At 38.4% G+C, this 19,886-nt stretch overlaps 1 protein-coding gene across 7 annotated transcripts in view; it reads right to left on the bottom strand.

Moving 5' to 3' along the window:
* CASK (calcium/calmodulin dependent serine protein kinase) overlaps nucleotides 1-19,886 on the bottom strand; it is a 316,004-nt gene that overhangs the window by 175,827 nt on the left and 120,291 nt on the right. For all 7 annotated transcript variants that reach the window (XM_058658921.1, XM_058658923.1, XM_058658924.1 and 4 more), the window contains exon 3: nucleotides 19,511-19,616. In XM_058658921.1, coding sequence (XP_058514904.1) covers nucleotides 19,511-19,616 — 106 coding nt within the window. The remainder of the gene's footprint in view (nucleotides 1-19,510; nucleotides 19,617-19,886) is intronic.

Here is a 19,886-nt window from a genome sequence, read left to right as displayed (position 1 = left end):
CTGAATTGTAATCATTGTCATGTCTAGCCATTTCTGTCCCAAGCTTCGAGCCACATCTCATAGATAACAGGACAACAGTACAGATTTCTGTTTTTCCTTTAATGTTCTTTTGATCAATGTGAGACTCACTAAGGAAACAAGGTATCAAAACACTAAATGGCACCGAGCAAAGAGGGAGCACATCTCAGCAAGGAGTCAGAATGGGAGTTGTGCACTGCATGCGCACTGGGCACCGTGTGAGGAGTAAAGGAATACACTGAAAGGTGGCGGGAGGAAGTACTAAACCCTTCGGCTCCCCATGAAATTGTTCATGACTGACTCTACTCGGCTTCAGTGACCCCATACTGCTGTGGTTTTCCTTCCATCTCTTCAGCTATTCCTTCTCTATCTCATTTCCTAGCGATTTCTCCTGTTGGACAACCTTTAAAATTTGAAGCCAGTCCTCAATTCCTCTTTTCATCTTCCTCTGTAGATTATTCTAAATTATCTAAGTCACAGCTGCTTTCAGATCCTCATCAATCCAAGAACTCTTTTTGTGTTCCTAATCCATACATCCTACTTTCCATTGAACAAGTTCATGAGATGTCTCACAGACTTTAGGCTCAATATGTCCAAAATGTATTCTACCACTTACTCCCAAAGTTGTCCAATGTACTCAATGGCACCAGCACCGGCACCAAAATCAGGCAGGGACACTCGATGCTGATTCCTCCTCCTTTAACTCCTTTATCCAACCATTAAACCCTACCCATTCTTATTCCTAAATATTGGTAGACCCAGTTTACTTGCTCTGCTCTCTGCTGACACAGAATTATCCCAGCCATTAATGTCCAATATTGAGCCACTGTGATGGTTCCCAATTCTCCCCACACCCAAATATATTCTTTCCAATCCTATTACCATAATGTAGCTCAAATAATCCTTTAATATCTAATCTGATCATAACCTTGTGCTAGCATTCATATCTTTAAGATAAATCTAAAGTTCTTGCCATGTTTTAAAAAGCCCATAAAGATCTTGCCCCTACTTCGTATGAACAACTTGGTCCCTCAATGGTGTGCAAAAGAAACATGAAGCATATCTTTTCAAAGGCCAGCAAAAAAAAAACTAAGTATATTTTCTCCCTCTCCTATTAAAAATCAATGACAGTGCCTACTATCTTTTTTTTTAAAAAAAAAAGCGGAAATCTTTTTCTACTTTTAAGTATTACAAATTCTCTTGGACTCAGTGACTATTTTATGAGTATAAATAGTCTCTATTTAACAGCATTTTGTTCAAGCACACAGATATGGATGAGGACCATAAAATGAATCAGAATTTATCTATGACTTTCTTTGTCTAGACTTCTTACAGATGAGTAATTTTAAAGTACAATACAGATGAATGCTAATTAATATAACTGAGTAGTTCAATCCTTTACACCATAATTTAAAATGGAAGCCTACAACACTCAAAGTTGATGGCAATGCACAGTAGTACAATATTTATGGAAGGAATCTGACATTAACAACACTCTGAATCGCAAGTATCAGTAGGAATGAAGAAGGTATGTGTATGTTACTTGAAAGGATCAATAGTGTTTTCATATTGTTAACTTACAAAGAAAATAAAGGTTTAGAAGAGAATATATGAGAATATATAATAAATTTACCGTGTAGAAAAACTTTAAGACCACAAGGGCAACAGTGAGCCATGTGCTGAGATTGGTGAGAACTCAATGAGCTCAGTGCATTGTCCTGGTCCCACATTGAAAACAATACTGACTTCAGCATCGTACGGGTCAAAATAGGTCCATATGGCCCTCAGACCTAATAGTCAAAAGGTTCTGGCAAGATCGGCACCAACAACAACCTAGATATATAGGATACCGGATGTCTCCCTAATCCTGGGACCTGCTCCAACCGGAAGTGGGAGAAAGGTTTTACTGACAACAGTGCAGCTTTAGCATGGTATCACAGGAAGTGGAGAGTGGTGAGCCAGGAGCTGGGACTATGGAGACTATGGTGCAAGTCTAACATAAGAATCCAGGCCTGGAACTTGCTGGAGGGAGTGGCACAGGTGACCACAAACAGCTCTGTGCCAACCACAATAAGTAAAATCGAACTGTAGACTTCTGGGTGACAGAGCTTAGAAACCTGCCCCAAGGAGAAGAATCTGATAACCACAGGTACAATGACCAAAAGCAAAGGAATAGACAAAGGCACAATGAGTATTACTGAAGACTCCCCTGCAAAGAAGCAAAAAGCTTTGCCAACCTGAGAGCTAACTGAGGAAGACATCAAGAAAATGAGGGCTACACAATTCAAAATACTTGTTACAAAGCTTCTTATCAACAATGAGAAACACGTAATGCAGGAGTTCAAGGAGTTTAAGGAATATGTCATACAGGAAATAAATCAATTGAAAGCTGATATATCAGAAATGAAGAATACAGTGGAGCAAATTAAAACTACAGTGAAAAGTCTCCAAAATAGAATGGAGGAGACAGAAGAAAGAATCTGAAAATTAGAAGATATTTCCTGTCACCAGGAGGAAACAAACAAAAAGCTGGAAGCAGAACTGGGTCAAGCTAAAAAAAAGTATTCAAAAACTGAAAGACACCATTAAAAGGCCCAAATATAAGAGTTATGGAAGTTGCAGAAGGTGTAGAAAGAGAAGCTGGGTTTAAAAATGTATTTAATGAAATAATAAAAGAAAATTTTCCTAATCTGGAGAAAGAATAGGGGAATAACATCCAGGCGGGGCACAGAACTCCCAACAAGGGGAACCAAAAGCAATCTTCACCATGACACATGATAATTAAGCTCTTTTCAATCAAACATAACGAAAAGACCCTTAAATGTGCACATGAAAAAATCAACTGACATATAGAAGAATGGCAATTAAACTCATAGGAAACTCTGCAGGCTAGAAGAGAATGGAGTGACATACTCTACATTCTAAAAGCAAAATGAAAATTCTCCCATAATAAAGAAAAGTTAAAAGAGTATGCCTCTTCCAAACCTGCCCTACAAATGATACTTCAAGATGTTCTCCACAGAGAATAGCACCCACCAAAACCAGAGGTAAATGTGAAGAACATCCCAGTAAAATAACAACAGAAAACTAAATCAATGACAATCTATTGCTAAAATGACAGGACCAAATTACCACCCATTCATATTAACTCTGAACATAAATGGCTTAAACTCATCAATCAAATGTCATAGATTAGTAGACTAAATTAAAAACACAAAACCCATGTATTTGTTGCCTGCAGGAGATATATCTCACCAACAAAGATCAGTGGAAACTATATCTCATAAAATTTGATTTTTTTTTAGTTTCATTTCTTCAAAATTGTTTCTCATTAAATTCTTCACTGACTCATAGATCATACAGTAGCATAATTTTCTTCAAGAAAGTCCTTGATTTTCTTTTTCATTTCTTCAGTGACACATTAGTCATTCAGTAGCATGTTATTTAATTTCATGGCGTTTTTAATTAGTTTTTTCTTCCTGTTGTTGTTGTTGGTTTGGTTTTGTGACTTTTCATTTAAGGGGATGTACAGTAACTGTGTAATGCTGACTATCATATCCAGATGTGAGGATGCAATGCAGTATGCATCTCTACTTCCAGATCAAAGATGGACTTACAATGAAACTGTTAATCATATCTTGACAACAGGATGCTGGACTCTCTGCCACTGTCCATGCTCACAATGATGTACATATGACTGCGTATGAAGAACTATACTATAGTAATAATATAGGGGAACTCAATGGGGGCGGGGGAATGGGACTTGAGGAGGGAGGAAGGGAAATTCCAGGGCCTATGGAACTGATTCATAAAATGATAATAATGAAAAAAGTTAAAAAAATGATTTCCACATGTTATCACTGATGATGTTAAGTTGATCACTTGGTGAAGGCAGCATCTGCCAGGTCTCTTCATGGCAAAGTGACTATTTTTCCCTTTCTATACATTATTAATTGAAAGTGAGTCACTCAGTGCAGCTCACATTCTAGGGTAGAAGGAAATTATTGCCATACAGTAGAATTTGTCTGAAATGCTCCCCCACTTATGTACTTAACTGTCTAACCACTTTTTTTTAATCACTATGAACTCATATATATTTATTTTATACTGTGAGATATAACTCAATACTATGTTACTTATTTTGCCACTCAAGTTGCTCTAGTTTTGGCTATTGATTGCTGTGTCTCTCTGACATACTTCCATCTTTTTGAATATCTTTTTACATTTAAATCCTCTAAGATGCTTTCGGCGTCTCATATTTTCTCAGCCTAACCCTACTAATAATCATTTCTTGAAGGACATCTAGCTTCTTCTATGAGGGTACTTGAAAGAGTTCGCAGGAAGCAAAATTAAGACAACTTTATTTTGGTGCACTCAAACTGTAAAATTCATACATACTAAGGATCTTAAAAATTCACATGATTGAATTACAAAATGTTTTTGCAACAAAACAAACATCCTTAAATTCTGTTTTCTGCAAGCTTTTTCAAGTACATACATCTTAGAGCAGGAGATTTGAGTGAAGATTGGACATGAGTATCTTTACTACCAGTGGCGTGTCACTGCTTTAGCATCTCTAAAAGGACATAGACAGCAAATAAACATATGTGCACTATCTTCTATATGCACAGGTATCGATAATCATTTGCTATGTATCTTACCAGTGTGAATACATACCTCTGTGTTGAAACATAATAAGCTGAATGTGAGTATATTATAGCTTCTGACTCTAATTCAGACCAAAATTCATTCTAGCCTTCCCTCTTGCCTATTTGTAACTTCTCATAAAGAATTTTAATCTCCATATATTTTTAAAAGATCAACACACAAAAATACAATATCATAAATATGAGTGCTAAACAATACTTAAAATGGCAAACTAAAGAACATGAATGGAGATGAAATAAATACACTTTTAAAATATTTGACCACATTAATAGCAAAATAAATGAAAATTCAGAAAAATGAAAACACAGATACTCTCATTTACCACTGATGTGAGCAAAACTGGTAAATCTTTATGGAGAGTAATAAAGAGTTTAAATATACTGTCAGACTTATGCTTCTAATAATGGTAGACTGGGTAAATCTCCCACTGAAGAAACTAAAGTTGAAAAACCCATTCTTGAAGGCTTCAAAACTTTAATCAAATTGTCAAGAACGTAAGATTTAGGAGCTTAAAGGCTAAGAATCACCGCCCTGTTTGCCCTAAGGACATCTGTGCTTACAGGAGACATCTTTAAGGAAAACAAGTCTGAATTCAGAGGAATTAGATCAGCTCTACTAACCAACACAAAACTGGGGTCTCAAAGAGTGGGACAGAACTGAAAGCAACCAATCTCTTCATAGAGTTGCAACCTGGCTTTACATATAGGTGACCTGAAACTCTTAGTCTTGAACCTTGATAAAGATAGTGCTAAACCTCTAGTGCCTGAAGATCCTTAATACCAGCAAAGCAAAGTCCTCTCTAGACAAAAATGCATCATACTAGGCCAGCAGTGGGGAACCGCCAGCTCACGGGCTGTATAAGCCCTGCAAAATTATTTGTTCTGGCTTTGCTCAGAAAAACAGACAGGACACGAAATCTGAAGGAGGCTAATTTTTAAATTGATAATTTTCTATGCTTGTGAATCATATTGCAAATATGCAAATAGCCCTTAGCAGAAAAAGGTTAGCTACTCCTATATAGATTAAAACTTTCAAACAAAATTTTCTGCATGCAGTCAAAATGAATCAAGTACAAAAATGGCTAAGAGATCATGACCAAGAACTGGCAAAACTAACAGACAGTAAAGGTAAATAAACTCATGGGGATTTTGTGTACTGAGTTTATCCAAACAGATGATGAAGCAATAAAACATACTACATCCCAGAACATAAAAAAAACCTGAACTTAAATTTTTCTTGCAAGAAAATAGATACAACAACAACAAAAACACATACAAAAACAAAAAAGAGAACAGAGGGCTCAGTGCAGTAGCCCAGTGGCTGAAGTCCTTGCCGAGCCTACGCAGGTATCCCACACGGTGCTGATCCATGTCCGAGCTGCCCCATTTCCTTTCCAGCTCCCTGCTTGTGGCCTGAGAAAGCAGTAGAGGATGGCCCAAGATCTTGGGATCCAGAATCCGTGTGGGAGACCTGGAAGAAGCTCCTGGCTTCTAGCTCCTGGCTTCCCATTGGCTCAGCTCAGACTATTGTGGCCACTTCGGGAATGACCCTGTGGATGGAAGAACTTTCTGTCTCTCCTCCTCTCTGTAGATCTGACTTTCCAATAAAAAATAAATAGGGCCTGGCACAGTGGCGTAGCAGCTTAAGTCCTTGTTCTGAATGCTCCAGGATCCCATATGGGTGCTGGTTCTAATCCCAGCAGCCCGCTTCCCATCCAGCTCCCTGCTTGTGGCCTGGGAAAGCAGTCAAGGACAGCCCAAAGCTTTGGGACCCTGAACCCACGTGGGAGACCCGGAAGAGCTCCTGTCTCCTGGCTTCGGATTGGTGCAGCTCTGGCTGTTGTGGCCACTTGGGGAGTGAACCATGGATGGAAGACCTTCCTCTCTGTCTCTCCTCTTCTCTGTATATCTGCCTTTCCAATAAAAATAAATAAATCTTTAAAAAAATAAATCTTAAAAGAGGGAACAGAAAGTATAAAGCTGAAATATAAAATAAGTGAATCTTAAAAATTTAAAGGCTAAATGAACAGCAAATTAGACAGTGCTGAAGAGAAAATTAGAGACCTGGAAGAGAAGACAAAAGAAACAAAGGTCGAAGCATGAAGAAAAGACATGTACAATGCATAGAAAAGAGAAACACAGAATACTACAAGATATACTTCTATCTGTATTAAACAGGGTCACAAAAGTGATGACAAGGAAAGAAGCAGAGGTAACTGAAGAGATAATGATTGAATTCTCTATAGTCATGGATTATACCAAAACACTAATTCAAGAAACTAAAATAATCAAAAGCAAGATTAAAGTACAAGTGCATACACACCCCAAACAGAAAAAAAAAAACCTATAGAAAACAAAAGATGAAGGAAAAGGACAGATTGGTAGCTCAATTTGCAAAATCAATGTCGGCCAGAAGATAGTGGAATAACACCTTATGGAGATACTACGCCACTCTCAAATTTTCTATATAGTGAATGTTACTCATGATTGAAGGAAGCATAAGGAAACTCAGATCTACCCCCAAAAATCAAAAGTTTGTATCCAGCAGATTTATACAAGGATAAAAAATTGATAAAAAAGTAGATACTGAATAAATAAAGAACAAATGGGAGGTAATTTTGTGTGTTAATCTAAATGAATATGAGTAATTAAAGAAATTCATGTTTTCCTATATACAAATATAATTTAAATATATGAAAATAATAGCCTATTAAAGAAAGCATTATATGGAATTGTGTGTTCTACAGTGCTCATAATGTTCAGGAGACCATTAATTAAATTAATATCAGAACAAAATGAATGATGGCTGTGCAATGACGTAACAGGGATGAACACTTAAACTTCAAAATTCAGAAGGAAAAGGCAATAAAAATGTCTAGTTGATAAATACAAATCAAAGAGAGACAAAGAAATGTGCAATGGACTATATAAACTGAAAGCACCTAAGATTACAGATGTAAATCAAAATATAAACAGAAGAGGACAAAGATTGAGTGGCAGTAATAAAAAAAAAAGCCTAGCTATATGCCTTTAATAAGAGATATACTTAAGATATGATGATACAAAAAAGTCAAAAGTAAACCTATGAGGAAGAAAAAAGCTCCCAGAGAATTAATCTAAACTAGAAGGATAGAAACAATAATGTGTAGAAATTGCTGAAATGGAAACAAACACTAAAAGAAACAAAAACAAAAACAAAAACCCACAATGAAAAGGATTTACAAAGCCACAAGCTGTCATTAAAAAGGAAAATAATATCTAGCAAGGCTGAGAAAGAAAAAAGACACAAATTACCAGTATAAAGATCGAAAAAGACATGACTGCAGATCTTATAGAGATGTTATCCAGAACTTTATGTCAAAACTGTTTTGAGAATTTAGATAAAATGTATTCATTACTAGGAAAATGCAATTTAGTAAAAGTGACATAGTAATGACTGTAATACCTGAATAAATCTATAAAGATATGCAGAATTGAACAGGAAAGGAAGTAAAATTATTCTCACAAGAAATTCTTGCCCAACTATGGAGTTGTGCTCTACCAATCGTCAAAAAGCACGAAAAATCAGAGAGCAAATCTCAATTTGATGAGGTCAGTGGAATCCAGGTATTAAAAACTGATACAGACAATATAAAAAATAGAGTCTAATCTTCTCATAAACATAAACATAAGGGTCAGACAAATCTAGCAATATAGAAAAAGGATAATGGAGATCATATACTATGAGCAAACTTGTTGACCTAAGAATTAAGACAATTCATTGCATCAACACATTAAAAGATGATATCAAGATCATTTCAATATATACAAGAAAAAATTTTGAGAAAACTGGCCATCCATTTATGCTGAGAAAATGCTAAGATCAGAAATAAACAAAGGTAAATGCTATCAACATCAAATTGTATGTTTTATCAGTGGGAGTAAAGGCAAAATAAAATACAAAAGGATTGAAAAGAAAAACCAAATTCTCAACATATATGATATGATCACCTATGCAGAAAACCCAATGATTCTACAGATTATTAGAATTATTAATCAACTCTGGTCAATAGAAAGGAATGCAATAGTAGCACAAAGGAGGAGAGAAAGAGGGAGGACACAGGGCTAGATGGATGGATTTTCTCTTAAAAGTAAATGCCTGGGGCAGCCATTTGGCCTAGTGACTTAGATGCTCATGCGCCCCTAGTACAGTGCCTGGATTTGGTGCCAGCTCTGATCCTGATTCCAGCTTCCTGCTAATGCAAACTCTGAGAAATAGTAGTAATGACCCAAATAACTGTTCCTGCTTCCCACGTGGGTAACCTGGTTTGAATTCTCAGTTTTTGGCTTTGACCCCTGGCCATTGTGAGCCATCTGGGGAGTGAACCAGCAGACTGGAGCTTATTAGTTTGTGCATGTACATGTGTTAATTATCTCTGTGTGTGGGTTTAATAAACAGAAACTTTAATGAAACCAAATATCTAAGAAAAAATCCAGCATAAATGCTGCTGTTATCTAACAAAGACATCAGGTCAAGAAAAAAATGTAACATACATGTACATAAGCTCTAAGAGAAAAGTATAGAACTTCATCAAAAGAAATGAAAGAACTAAATAAATGGGAAGATACAAAATATACTCAAGAATTGGAAGATTTAATAGTGTAAAGCCTACACTAAGATGTCATCAGAGAAGCGGGCTGTGATCAGATGAGGAAAATCAGGGGTTGGTAAGCTGTAGGATTTTTTAGGTTACAGTCACATGGTTGTTCACTTCACAATACTTCCCTGCGCTGCATATGCACATGCATGCATTTTTCAACATGTGCTATATTTTTAAAAAGTTAACTCCATGGGCTGTGATGGCTCAATTTGTTAATCCTTTGCCTGTAAGCGCCAGCATCCCAAATGGGTACCAGTTTCTGTCCTACTGCTCCACTTCCAATCCAACTCCCTGTCACAGCTGGAGAAAAGCAGTGGAGGATGGCCCAAGTCCTTGGGATCTTGTATCCATATGAGAAACCCAGAAAAAGCTCTTGGCTCCCAGCTTCAGAAGAGCTCAGCTCTGGCCATTGTGACTGAGTGAACCAGCAGAAGGAAGACCTCTCTCTTCCTGTCTCTCCTCTTGAACTCTGTTTTTCAAATAAAACTAAATAAATCTTTTTAAAAACTTAGATCTATGTGTGATCCATGTGTGCATATTTATATATTCTTTTACTCAGTAATCCCACCCCTAGAAACATGTTTTGAGAAAATAGAGCAGTCAGGGGTTAAGAAGTAATTATATTTTAGGCTATTCATCGCAACATTTCTAAAAACAAAAAAAAAATCAATGTAAATGTTCAAATATAAGATAATTAAATATAGCAATACATAAGTTTAGACATGTTAATACAGTCCTTAAGATACCATGTTCAAAATATTAATGGTATAGCAAAATGGTTAAAATTAAGTTGAAAGAATCAAGAAACAAAAAGTCATATATAAAATGACCCCAAGTTAACTGTAATAATGAGCAGAAATTAGAGCATTTCAAAGTTCATGAAAAATAGAATTAAGAAGTGCTACTATTTTAAATGGCAAAAAAACCTGAAATATTTTTTTTTTCAAAATACACATTTCTCATGAACTTTCTAAATACCTCAGCACAGAAGCAAGCTTTCCAAAATGCTCTCTAGTGAACTTTTGTGAATGGTACTGGTGTCATCATAATTTTATATTATTTCTAAAAGTATATAAGATATGTATACAGTCAAGGCTGTTTACACTAAAAACTGCCTGTAATTTTTATTTCTAAATGAACAAATATTTTCTAGATATTAGACAATTAACTGAAATGTCATATTTTACGTAGGTATCTGTTTATTCAAAGCTGATTTAGGGAAGGTATTTGGTGCAGCAGATGCGACTTGGGAGCCTGTATCCCGTATCAGAGAGCTCAAGTTCAAACACTGGATCTGCTCATAACACCAGCATCCTGACAGCGTGCATCCTGCAAGATAGCAGGTGATGCTTCAAGCAGTTGTGTCACCGTCACCCACATGGGAGACTGCGATTGAATTGCTGGCTCCTGGCGTCTACCTGGTCCAGCCATAGCTGTTTGAGGACATTTGGTGAGTGAACCAGCAGATGAAAGATCTCTCTCTTTCTGCTTAACTTTCAAATAGAGAATAAAAATTAAATGCATAAATGTACAAATAATTAAAAAAATCAGAAACAACCCAATACCAGCCATGCTTTAAACAACAACCAAAATAAAAAACAAGATTATTTTATACTTTACTTCCTTAAAGAGCAGGTTTTACAGATAAAAGTATTGGAGTGACAAGTTCAAAATGTATTTCTAGGAATATAATTTATTTTTAATGCAGCATCCACATTTTAAAAATCTATTCTATGCTGTAACCTCTCAATCCAGGATTCGTTCACAAAAAGATATGGCTACCTAAAATTTGCTCTTCCAATACACATCCAAATTATACTGTAAGATAATTCAGGTTTTTTAAAGAACAATAAAAATCCAAACCCTAGAGTTCTTTATAGGCTATTATATTTTGTTTGCAGATACAGGAATTTATCAACTCAAAACCCTTTTTCTATTTAGTTTGTGGAGAAGAGTTAATAGAGCATGCCTAAACTGCTTTCTCATGCAAGACCTGTTTCTAGGGCTGGCCCTGGATGGCCATTTGGGAATTCAGGTTCCGACCTTCCTAACAGAAAAGAATAGCTCCCCATGTCTAAACTATGAAAACATAATTTATGATGAACATTTGCTTTTTTTCTAGGACTCTGGAAATTTGACACGTATCAGCTAGCAAGTGCCATTATGACTACCCTCCAAAGTAAAGTGTGTGTCCTGAGTCTCTTAACGAGCTTCCTGCGTCCACAACATGTCACCTACATCATCACAACCCACAGCTGACAGAGGATCTCGGTGATCCTGTGCCTGGTTTCTCCTGGACTTCTTCCAATACACCTTTTCCTGCAGCTGACTTCACTTTAAACCCCAGCTATAATATGATTTTATACTGAGTCCTTTGAATCCTCTTAATGAGTCATTAAGCCTGGCGGTGGTCTTGGGGATTCCTGAAAAATAGTTCTTTTAATTTTAACTAAAATTAACTGAACTTTTTGATACAGTGAGTCAAGACAATTTTTAATGTGTTGAATGACTTAAGAGTGGCTTATGCCATCACTTACAAAAGCAAAAAAAAAAAAATCAAAATAGATCAAACAAGACTAGCTAGCTATAAAAATATGAACATGCTTTCAAATGAATTAAAATGTTTCAGCCCAGACATTTATGGTGATTTGAGACAAACATATTTTTCCTTAAGTGGCAAGTTTCTGGTGAAAAGTAGTCAGTTTTTTTCTGTCAGTATAAGTGAATTTCAAAAATACTCCCTTCTCCAAGCGCCAGATCAAAAATAATTGTAAAATAAAAGAGCTTTCAGTTTATTAACTCCTAAGTTTCAAGAACATAAAATGTTAATATTATTTTTAAAAATATCAGCTATTGTTTTCACATCAGATGTGTTTTTCATCTGTAATTAATTGCTGCAAACGTCCCCACATAGTATACCTAATTATTCTATAATAAGATAATTAAACCCCTTGGAATGCTAATTTAGGATCTACAGTTTAACTCAAGCACTAGACATTACTAAAAATAAGCCTGAATGTGTTACTTCAAAACAAACAAACAAAAAGAGCCTTTAATTTGGGGGGAGAGAGGGGATGGAGTATCTATCTTTGAAGCTGAATCTGCCTTTTAAAATGTGTTGCAGCAAATTGCTGCCAACAAACTGAAATTCAAGTGTAATCCCAAAGCCATGGGATGTAGCTCAAACACGTGCATATGTCTAACAAACTACTGCATGTGTTGGGTGAATGACAAAGTCAGCTCCCAGTAGTATTCATACCACTTCATAGGTCAATCATCTCTTGATCTGACCACATCTGCTAAGTGCACCACATCTGCTGACCCTGAGTAAGGCTGTAGCCAGCTTAGCTTGTCAAGCAAGCTGTACAAGGGACTTTCTCATCTATATTTTGAAATACACTGCTCTAATATTTTCAAGCTCAAAGATTCTGGTACTGTGAGTCTCTATATCAGCATGGTTTAAACTTACAAATCATTTGTAATTGAATGGGTATCAGTTAGTTGTAAGGATTTTGCAACATGCTAAGTAAAGTAACATGATCGGGACATACATTATATCCCCAGGAAGAAAACAGGAATGCTGGTTATACACAGTCTGTGGCATGGATATTGACGTCACATTAGGAATCTTGCTGATAATCCAAATATGTTGTTTTGTCTAGACTTTATGTAAAAGATAGGGGTTTCCCTAAGCAGTCAATAAACAGCAAAATTAACTGATCATTTCTCCTTCCTTGTCTATTCTGTGTCAGTGTGATGTGAGAAAACTATGAAAGCATCCAGAGAACTCAAAACCTGAGCGATGATCCCCTGAATACCAGGAGTAATGGCAGTTGTTGCCACAAAGGTGAAACTAAGTCTAAAGTTGTTTAGCCTACATCCTAGCTACAGAAATAATCTCTCACCTAGCCAGTAGGGGGAGGCACACACAAGTGTACTTGCTTTGCTCTTTGATGCACATGACATCACATAATTGATGTTTTTTGTTTTGCTTGAAACTCAGAGATCAAAAGGAAGATGTGAAAAAAAAGGGGAAAGCACAATTGTTGATGAAAAGTTATAGAAAAATGAAAGAACAGAACAGTTATGGATTTCTACTTTATTTCTGGTTCTTTGAAGAACTAAGCTACTGTAGTTATGAATGTGTAATCTACCTCAAAATTCCCAAGGATAATAAAATAATTCGAAGTTTAGAAATGTAATTTAAAAAATCAAAGTCAACAAGGGAAAATGGAAAAGTAAATGTATGTAAGATATTATGAAATTTACTGATATTGTTAGGAATGACACTATACTAGTGGAAAATAGTGAGAAGCGGAAATGGGGACTGTAACCTGGAACTGTATCATGAAAAATGAAGACAACTGAAGTCAGCATTGTTGTGCAGCAAGCTAAGCCACCACTTGGTGCACTGATTCAAGTTTTACCTACTCTATTTCCAGTCCAGCATATTGCTAATTTGCCTGGAAAGAAAGTAGAAGAAAGATGGCCCAAGTGCTTGCATTCCTGCTACACACATACAAGAGCCAGGGAGAATTCCTGACTCCTGCCTTGAGCTTGGCATAGGCACAGCCATGGTTGTCATTTGGGGGAGTGAACCAGTGACTGGAAGAGTTCTTTTTGTCTCTCTGTCACTCTGCCTTTCAAATAATTTTTTTTTTTGTAAAGTCAAGAAAACTGAGGCTCAGAGAAGTTCAAGACTTAGAGCAACACAATTAGAAAAAGTAACAGAATTGGGGTATTGACACAGCTTTTACAACACTGGAGACTCTACTACACTTTCACACAGGCTCCTTTGACATAATAGCACAGATGGTGACTTTCAGGTGAATCAAAAATGTTTATTGTTTTAGAGAACAGGTGGAGAAACATCTAATCCACAGGCCATATAAGAACCTGTAAAATTATTCAGTTTGTTCCTGCCAAGGCTACCGCAGGTGGGACTTAAAATCCAATAAATCTATACAGCAGGTTAATTTCTCAGTTAATAATTATGTATGGCCTCTAAGTGATGTTATAAGTACCCAAATGGCTCTTGGCAGAAAAAAAATTTCCCTACACCTGCTTTACAGTAATAATAAAACCTGTTATTTAATTTTTGTGGCGAATACTAGAAACAAATCTCTTGAATAATGAAAATTGTAAACCAGAGTAGTGACTTCAAAAGAATTACAAAGGACGGGTGTTTTGACTACTGGTTAAGTCACTGATTAGGATGTGCACATTGCACATGGGAGTGGCTGGGCTTGACATCTAGCTCTAGCTTCCGACGGAAGCTTCGGCTTCTGTGGATTTTGGGAGGAAGAGGTGATGGTTCAAGTAACTGGGTATCTGCTGCCCATACGGAAGACCTGGATTGAATCCCTAGCTTTCAGGCTTGCTATCCACCCCACGCTTCTCCCAAATGTTGCAAGCATTTGGGGAGTTATCCAGCAGATGGGAGGAATCTCTTTTTCAAATTAGAAAAAAAAAATAAAACAATTATAGCATCTTGGGGCAGGCACAGTGGCTCAATGGCTAAATACTAGCCTTGCACATGCCAGGATCCCATATGGGTGCCAATTCATGTCCCAGCAGCTCCATTTTCATCCAGCTCCCTGCCTGTGGCCTGGGAAAGTAGTAGAGGATGGCCAAAGCCTTAGGACCCACCACCCACGTGGGAAACCAGGAGGAGATTCCTGGCTCCTGGCTTCGGATTGGCTGAGCTCCAGCCATCGTGGCCATTTCAGGAGTTAACCACAGGACGGAAGCTCTTTGTCTCTCTTTCTCTCTGTAAATCTGCCTTTCTAATAAATAAATCTTTAAGAATTATAGTATTTTAAAATAGGAAGGGGCACCAGAGGTCCTCTCTAGCCCAAAATTAAAACCTTATTTTTTGTCTCTATGGAAAGACCACATTTTTTTAGCTTCTCCATTCCCAGGGAGGAACTACATAATCTGGAGATGACTTGTGAAACCATCTATTCATTCACAAACTAAGCACAATTGTGAAAGCTTTCTTGACTTACAGGTGAAATGTACCACTTGCTGATTCTTGATCTCTGACACTACACTGAACAGCATATACACTTCTTATATCAGGTGATCTTTCAAATAGCATCGATTATGCCCTACCTGTAGGTTTCTGCTATGAGGATTTGTAGGAGAATAAGAAAACCAATACATCCACAGTGGGATGAAAGACTCTAGTTGTTTCTTTAAAAAAAAAAACTATTTATTTATTTGAAAGGCAATGACAGAGAGAGAGACAGACAGAGAAAGAGAGAGAGAGAGAGAGAGAGAGAGAGAGAGAAATGCAGGAGTGGAAGAAAGAGGATAAAAGAAGGAGGGGCAGGGAGGGAAGAGGAGGCAGAGAGGGAGATTGAGATCTTTCATCCCCTGGGTCACTCCATGAACGGCAACGACAGTGGGGCTGTGCCAAGCCAAAGCCAGAAACCTAGAGCTTCTTCCAGGTTCCCACATGGGTTCAGGGGCCCAAACAGTTGGATTATCTTTCACTGCTTTTCCAGGCACAGTAGCAGGGGGCTGGATGGGAAATAGAGCAGCTGGGACTCAAACTGGTGCCAATATGGGATTCTAGTGCTGCAGGTACTGATTTAACATGCTATGTCACAGTAGCCCCCGCCAAGTTTTTCAATAAATTTCTGAGGCCAGCATTCCATATGATCACCTCATTAAGACCTCTCTGCTCTACTTCTGATCCAGCTTCCTGTTTATGCACCCAGAAAGGCAGTGGAGGATGGCTCAAATGTCTGAACCCCTGCCATCCATGTGGGAGACCCAGATGGAGTTCCAGGTTCCTAGTTTCAGTCCAGCCCAGTTCTGCCTTTTGCATCCATTTGGGGAGTAAGCCAGAGAGTTGAAAATTAATCTCTCTCCCTTTCTCTTTCTGTTTGTTGCACTAAGTCTGCCGTTTCAGATATATATTCATTGTTTTTATTGGAAAGGCAGATCAGATTCACAGAGAAGGAGACACAGAAAGATCCTTCATCTACGGGTTCATTCTCCAAATGGCCTCAATAGCTGGAGCTGAGTCAGTCTGAAGCCAGGAGCCAGGAGCTTCTTTCAAGTCTCCCACGTGAGTGCAGAACCCCAAGGCTTTGGGCCATCCTCTAGTGCTTTCTCAGACCACAAATAAGAAGCTAGATGGGAAGCAGAGCAGCTGGGATATGAACTAGTGCCCATATGGGATCCCAGCACTCACCAGATGGAAATCCAGCCATTTAGTCATTGCACTGGGCCCTCAGCCTGCCTTTCAAATAACAGTGGTGTGTGTGTGTGTGTGTGTGTGTGTGTGTGTGTGTGTGTGTGTGTGTAGGAGGAGGGGTGATGGGGAGGGTGGAAGGGGAAACCCTGTGCCTATGGAACCACATTATAAAAAATTAAAAATAGCAACTAAAGAAAATTAAAGAAGTTCAAAAAATGAAGGAAGGAAGGGAGGAGAGAGAGAAGGAGGGATAGGAGGGGAGAGGAGAGGAGGGGAGGGAAGGGGAGGGAAAGAGAGAGGAGAGAAGGGGAGGGAAAGAGAGAGGAGAGAAGGGGAGGGAAGGGAAAGGGAGTGAAGGGGAGGGGAGGGGACGGAGGAAGGAAGGAAATCACTCATGCTTATGTTCTTTAACTTGGGAATTGGGTATTTCTGGTAGTGTCCAAAGGACCTTGCAGGAACTATGGTACAAAGCTAATTTTAAGGCAACCAATTTCCCTATCTTTGTTTGCCATCATTTGGCTTGTATGAAAAATGCCTGTGGTCTGCCTATTTGCTTTTGTACTATCTTGTCTACAATTTGTGTCAAAAGACACAGGTGAAGCCTCCTTGTGAAGCCTGTGCCACCCATGGCTGGGGACTGCACAGCTCTTCAGAGAATGGGGCACTCTAGAAAATGAAAGAGTGTGGGAAAGACAGGTGCCACCTTACTCCAACCGGGCAATATCCTCACGGCAAAGTCTGATCCATTTGAGAATTGGCAATCGATGCTAAGATGAGTGTCTTAGGGATGTCTCTTTCCATTTTACTGATATTTGGAAAGTGAAGTCCTATGTTCTTCTGACTAACAAGGAGTCTGTTCTCAGTGACTGGACAATGAGACTAGCTTTACTGTGGAGGTTGCACAGCAGACATTTTCCAAAGGGAATGAGATAAGCATGCAGCTCCACAGTTGTGACAGAAGCACATTTAAAACAATACGCAAGACCCTGAAAATGGTATTCTCACAGTAGAAACGTTTCTGTAGCAACTTAAAATGTTCTGTCAACATTTTTCTGTAGCAGCTACTGTTGAGGTGGGTACAGTTTTCGCAAGTCTTTTAGCAGGGTTACCGGTGCAGGTGTCACTCTGCAACTCAGTTTCCAGGCTCTTATTCCTCTGCAAGTGCTGCAGTGTCCTGCTTCTCACTGCGAGAACTCATGGGAGAAAGAGTATCATACCAAGGCCCTGTGGCCTTGCTCGGAACACTGCTGACTCCTAATGAATGCTCAGGGCTTTGTAGACTGTGGCAAACAACTAACTGGAACATTCATATCTTCTTTACCTAAATGGTCACAACTAAAGGCACAGTAATCTAGACCTCATGGAAGGTGTTGGTGTTAGTCTGTCTTAAGGGTCATCTTAGTTTCAGCTTCTTTGCTTCAAACCTGCATATTTATGAACTGTGATGTACATAGGTGATACCTCTCTCAGGGGTAGCTTATAAAATGACTCCTATATTCAGGTCTGGTGAAGGGTAAATCCCCCCGCTTTGGGGGTGGGCTGGATCTACTGACTTATTTCTAACAGAATCTGCTGAAAGTGATATTCAGAGATTAGACTGTAAGGTAAGCCCTATGTTCACACTCTGTTTCTCGACACGGTGGGTGACTTGCCTGCTCTGATGAAGTTAGCTGCCATGATACAGGCTGTTCTATGGATAAGAAACCAAGGGAAGCCTAGGCCAACAAGCTCATAAGGAACTGAGCTCTCAGTCCAACAGCCCAGGAACAACCCAAGACTGTCAGCAACTACCTGAGTAAGCTTGGAAGCAGAACCACACACATCCTTTCTCCTAAGAGGAGCCTTGCAAAGACTTCAACCAGGGGCCAATGCAGTGGCACAGCATGTTAATCCTCCAATGGGCACCAGTTCACATCCCGGCTGCTCCACTTCCAATCCAGCTCCCTGCTTGTGGTGTGGGAAAGCAGAGGAAGAAGACTCAAGTCCTTGGGTCCCTGCACTCACGTGGAACACCTGGAGGAAGCTCCTGTTTTGCCTTGGCTCATCTCTGGCCACTGCAGTCATGTAATCATTTGGGGTGTGAATAAGCATGTGAAAGACTTCTCTCTCTGTCTCTCTGTCTCTCTCTCTGTAAAACCTGTCTTTCAAATAAAAATAAATAAACCTTAAAAAAATTTTAGCCCTGGCTAACACCTTGATTTTACTGCCCAGGAGAGACTCAGGGTCAGACGATGGGGCTAAGTTAGATTCACATCTTGATGTACATAGACTGGGATGAACGTATATTGTTTTAAGCCACTAAGTTTTGGTGTAAGTTGTATGGATGATGATAATACTCTCCAGCTCTGGAATCTAATTTTCTCTTAATGAAGACCATGGATTATAAGTCTGAACAAAAAGTTCAAAGACAAAAAACCCTGGTGGATGTACTCCCACAAATTTTACCCAATCTCTTTGCACAATCGTTCAACCCAGTAGTACTACCCTCAGCTCACATTCCTCTGTTTTACTAATAAAAATTCAGAAATGTGTCAAGGGGCTTGTGCACAGAATCTCCCTCACTCACTTGGCAAAATGGTGAGTCTATCGAAAGAGGCAATGAAGTCACTTACTACTTGATTTGTAGCTACCAGAGAGGACTGCTACACGGAAGCTTCCTTCCTCATCTAATCCTACTTCTCTCCATTAAGACTCCCATGCTTAGAGTTCACTGGGGCCTCTTATCCCTCTGAACTTGATTTCCTTTTGCAGCGTCTTCTCTCAAGAGTGCTGGAAGTGTGAGGGCAACTGGACATTTCCTACGTTAGCTTCTTTGCCATGGTGGTCCTTGACATGAAATCATTTTTTTCTTGTGACTTGAGGTCTTTCTAGACAGATGAGTTCACCACTGGCTTGAAGCTTTAAGAGAAAAGTGTTAGCATTACCCAAATCCAATGCTGTTAAATACTTTACCCTTAGGAAATTAAATGTACACTCACAATTCAAAAACCATGTAAAGCATTCCATCTGAGCTATATGTCTCCAATAACTCTACAATGTGTGGATGTTTCAGCATATGACAGATACTGGCTTCTCGCTTTAGATCTGCAAAACAAACATATAACATGCTTCATTAGGTAGGAACAAAAGACAAATAGAGTGAATGATGAATGAATGGATATGATCTATGGGAACATGAAAACTTCTCTAACTAAAGAGATGAAATCCCCCATTTAACTGAACCTAACTTTTAACTCCTTAAAACTATTTAATATAACTTTTAATATTTTGGATAGTTTAATCTCATATACATTATAGAAACAGCTCTTACAAGAAATGTTTATACTCTTTAGTACAAATATTTCCCTCCAAATT

Source organism: Ochotona princeps, chromosome X (genome assembly GCF_030435755.1).
Source record: "Ochotona princeps isolate mOchPri1 chromosome X, mOchPri1.hap1, whole genome shotgun sequence".
NCBI lineage: Eukaryota > Metazoa > Chordata > Mammalia > Lagomorpha > Ochotonidae > Ochotona > Ochotona princeps.
This window is presented reverse-complemented; position numbering and strand designations above follow the sequence as displayed.